The sequence below is a fragment of the Triticum dicoccoides genome, chromosome 5A (assembly GCF_002162155.2).
Source record: "Triticum dicoccoides isolate Atlit2015 ecotype Zavitan chromosome 5A, WEW_v2.0, whole genome shotgun sequence".
Taxonomy (NCBI): Eukaryota; Viridiplantae; Streptophyta; class Magnoliopsida; order Poales; family Poaceae; genus Triticum; species Triticum dicoccoides.
The window spans coordinates 444,689,786-444,693,617 of NC_041388.1; the positions used below are offsets into that span (position 1 = coordinate 444,689,786).

Genomic DNA, 3,832 nt, shown 5'->3' on the forward strand with positions numbered 1-3,832 from the left:
CTCTTCTTTTTATCAATGCGCCGAGACACAATTTTTTTGCGCTTTCTCGATAAAAATTGACCATATGAGTTGAGCCTCTGTAGTCCTATGAGTAAATAGATTTGAAACAAACTTGGATAGAAAATCTGTACATACTCGCGTAACGGATCAAGTACAGAAAAAACACTATGGTTGATTAATGTTAGCATGGTTTCACCTACATCACTTTTTCCTAAAACACTGTAGAAACACATAAACTCCAACTTGCAATCTGTGTGAGATGAATTGAAGTGCGCGATTCTACTTTGGAATTGTGATATTACGCAGTATATAGTCATCACAAAACTTACAAATTCTACCGTATATCTGTATACCACTTTCACATACAATTACTAGTACAACCTAGGAGGGGAACACACATTAACATCTAACATTGCCTTCTCACAGAAATAGCAAAAAGGGTAAAGAAGAAAAATATCTAACATTGCCCGGTGTATGGTAATGTTTTTTACCACCATACTTGGGAGCTAAGATTGCTTTCAACTGTGTACATGATTATATGAGAATGGGAGCTCAACAGAAACTCAGAGCTCATCAACTCGGCATCATCCAATCCAAACACAAATGTTACGACCGGCCGACAATCATAGGCCAGCCAGTTCCAAGCGACCGATAGGAGTTTCCCCTGGGGAGGCCGTGCCTCCTCCCCGCCACCATCTGCTTCTCCTCCTTGATCTTCTCTAGCACCTTGGCGAACGCCTCGGTGTTGCAGGGCAACTCGAGGGGCCCTGCGTCTGCGTACCCAAACGCCTCCTCAGCCTCCTCCAGGAGTGCCTGGAACAATAACGGGTGGTTCAGGCACTCTATCTGCACCACGTACCGTTGTCTGTCCACGTCGACATATACCGAGAAGCATCCCTCCGCTGGCTTGTTCCTCGCCGTCGTGCTCCGGCACCGGTCCAACGTCTTGATGATTAGCCCGGCCTTCTGATACATCTCCAACGTATCTATAATTTTTGATTGCTCCATGCTATATTATCTACTGTTTTGGATGTTTATGGGCTTTATTATACAATTTTATATCATTTTTGGGACTAACCTATTAACCCAGAGCCCAGTGCCAGTTTCTGTTTTTACCTTGTTTTAGAATATCGCTGAAAAGGAAAACCAAACGGAGTCCAATTGACCTGAAACTTCACGGAACTTATTTTTGGATCAGAAGAAGCCCGGGAGACTTGGAGTCTACGTCAAGTAAGCTTCGAGGAGGCCACGAGGTAGGGGGCGCGCCTTCCATCCTCGTCCCCCCCCTGACGTACTTCTTCCGCCTATATATCTTCATATACCCTAAAAACATCGGGGATCACAATAGATCGGGAGTTCCGCCGCCAGAAGCCTCTGTAGCCACCGAAAACCAATCTAGACCTGTTCCGGCACCCTGCCGGAGGGGGAATCCCTCTCCGGTGGCCATCTTCATTATCTCGGTGCTCTCCATGACGAGGAGGGAGTAGTTCTCCCTCAGGGCTGAGGGTATGTACCAGTAGCTATGTGTTTGATCTCTCTCTCTCTCTCTCTCTCTCGTGTTCTTGAGGTGATACGATCTTGATGTATCACGAGCTTTGCTATTATATTTGGATCCTATGATGTTTCTTCCCTCCTCTACTCTCTTGTAATGGATTGAGTTTCCCCTTTAAAGTTATCGGATTGAGTCTTTAAAGATTTGAGAACACTTGATGTATGTCTTGCCGTGCGTATCTGTGGTGACAATGGGATATCACGTGATTCACTTGATGTATGTTTTGGTGATCAACTCGCGGGTTCCGCCCATGAACCTATGCATAGGGGTTGGCACACGTTTTCGTCGTGATTCTCCGGTAGAAACTTTGGGGCACTCTTTGAGGTTCTATGTGTTGGTTGATAGATGAATCTGAGATTGTGTGATGCATATCGTATAATCATACCCACGGATACTTGAGGTGACATTGGAGTATCTAGGTGACATTAGGGTTTTGGTTGATTTGTGTCTTAAGGTGTTATTCTAGTATGAACTCTATGGCTGTTTGTGACACTTATAGGAATAGCCCAACGGATTGATTGGAAAGAATAACTTTGAGGTGGTTTCATACCCTACCATAATCTCTTCGTTCGTTCTCCGCTATTAGTGACTTTGGAGTGACTCTTTGTTGCATGTTGAGGGATAGTTATGTGATCCAATTATGTTATTATTGTTGAGTGGACTTGCACTAGCGAAAGTATGAACCCTAGGCCTTGTTTCCTAGCATTGCAATACCGTTTATGCTCACTTTTATCATTAGTTACCTTGATGTTTTTATATTTTTATATTACAAAAACCTTTATCTACTATCCATATACCACTTGTATCACCATCTCTTCGCCGAACTAGTGCACCTATACAATTTACCATTGTATTGGGTGTGTTGGAGACACAAGAGACTCTTTGTTATTTGGTTGCAAGGTTGCTTGAGAGAGACCATCTTCATCCTACGCCTCCTATGGATTGATAAACCTTAGGTCATCCACTTGAGGGAAATTTACTACTGTCCTACAAACCTCTGCACTTGGAGGTCCAACAACGTCTATAAGAAGAAGGTTGTGTAGTAGACATCACCTTCCTCACCACCGAACTCTTCTCAGCCAAGCCCATGGTGCACAAAACCTCACAAGCAATAGCTTTGCAAATTTGCAATGAATGTGTAGCAAGCTTGGAATTGGGAGGTTGGGAGGAAAGGGGTGGAATGGTTTATATAGGGGGGAGGGGTCGACCAAGACGTGGTCTGTCGACTGAAAGGCCGTGTTTGAAATCCGAAACCGGTGAGAACGACCCGAACCCTTTGTTTCGTGATTACGCAAAAGACTTTGATCACCATTCCATTAAAAAAAGAAGGGCAATGGAAACAAATGGAGATTAGTTGCACAATTATTGTGCATATAGAACCAATCCTTGTGCCTTTTTTTCATTGTTTTCGAGATAGCTCTGTTAGGTTGATCTCTCTCCCGTTTGAACTCAACAGGTCGAACGGGCCCCTGACTCGCGCCCTGATCAGGGGCGCCCAACCAAACCATGGTTGGTGGGCCCCTGTGACCCGCGCTATATATAAACAGAGGTGGGGGCTGGGGCACGACTTATGAGGTTAATCGCTACCACAATCCCCACCTACAATCCCTACCGATCTAGGGTTAGCGCGGTGCTCACGGGAAGCACACCACCGCCGCCATCTCTGGCCCCTACTTCACCATGGCCGGCGCTGGAACGAACTCTTCTACACCAAGTGAAGGTAGGACTACCGGATCGATCTGACCTACCCGATCCACGAGGTCTATCAATGGTATCAGCCAGATTGGGTTTAGTCTTTTCGGTAGAAAGAAATCACGACAAAAGTAAATCCCTCCCCAAAGAACCCTAAAAAGACAGGGCAAAGTTTTCACCGGAGAAGGGCATCGGGCCTCGCCGGCAAAGTGCGCCGCCGCAAGGCCGCGCCTGTTCCTCTCGATCCCGTCGCGCATCAGCAAGCCGAGGCGACCAGGACGAAGAACCTACCCCGGAAGGGGCAAAGAACACCGCGACTAAACCGCTTGACGGCGGCGCGCTCACCGCAAGGTGGACGCACAGCCGGCGAGAGGGAAGGCCACGGTGATGCCGACGTCCGCTCCGTCGCCCTTGGGCGCGAAGGGGGCAGAGGGCTTGACCGCTCGGCTCTTTCTCTCTTTGTTGCTGGAGTTGGAGGGAGAAATGGATGGAGGAAAGGAAGGGAAGGCGCGGCGACCTGGTACGACGCGGTGGCCGTCGCCGGCGACCTGTACAGAGGCCGCCGTCGCGAGCGAGAGGGAGAGGCGA

General features: G+C 47.6%; 1 protein-coding gene across 1 annotated transcript; it reads right to left on the minus strand.

Annotated features, from left to right (window-relative positions):
• Positions 1–572: 572 nt before the first annotated feature.
• On the minus strand, positions 573–2,641 carry LOC119297603 (auxin-responsive protein SAUR20-like). Its single transcript, XM_037575330.1, has 2 exons — positions 2,606–2,641; positions 573–963 (listed from the first exon to the last, which is right to left on the minus strand). The coding sequence occupies exons 1-2, from the start codon at positions 2,639–2,641 to the stop codon at positions 607–609; spliced, it is 393 nt and encodes a 130-aa protein (XP_037431227.1). The 3' UTR covers positions 573–606.
• Positions 2,642–3,832: the final 1,191 nt, after the last annotated feature.

Coding starts and splice junctions, on each gene's coding strand:
- LOC119297603 (XM_037575330.1), bottom strand. CDS start 2,641: ATGGGCTTGGCTGAGAAGAGTTCGGTGGTGAGGAAG. Junction 964..2,605: donor AGAGTTCGGTGGTGAGGAAG/GTGATGTCTACT, acceptor ATGTATCAGAAG/GCCGGGCTAATCATCAAGAC.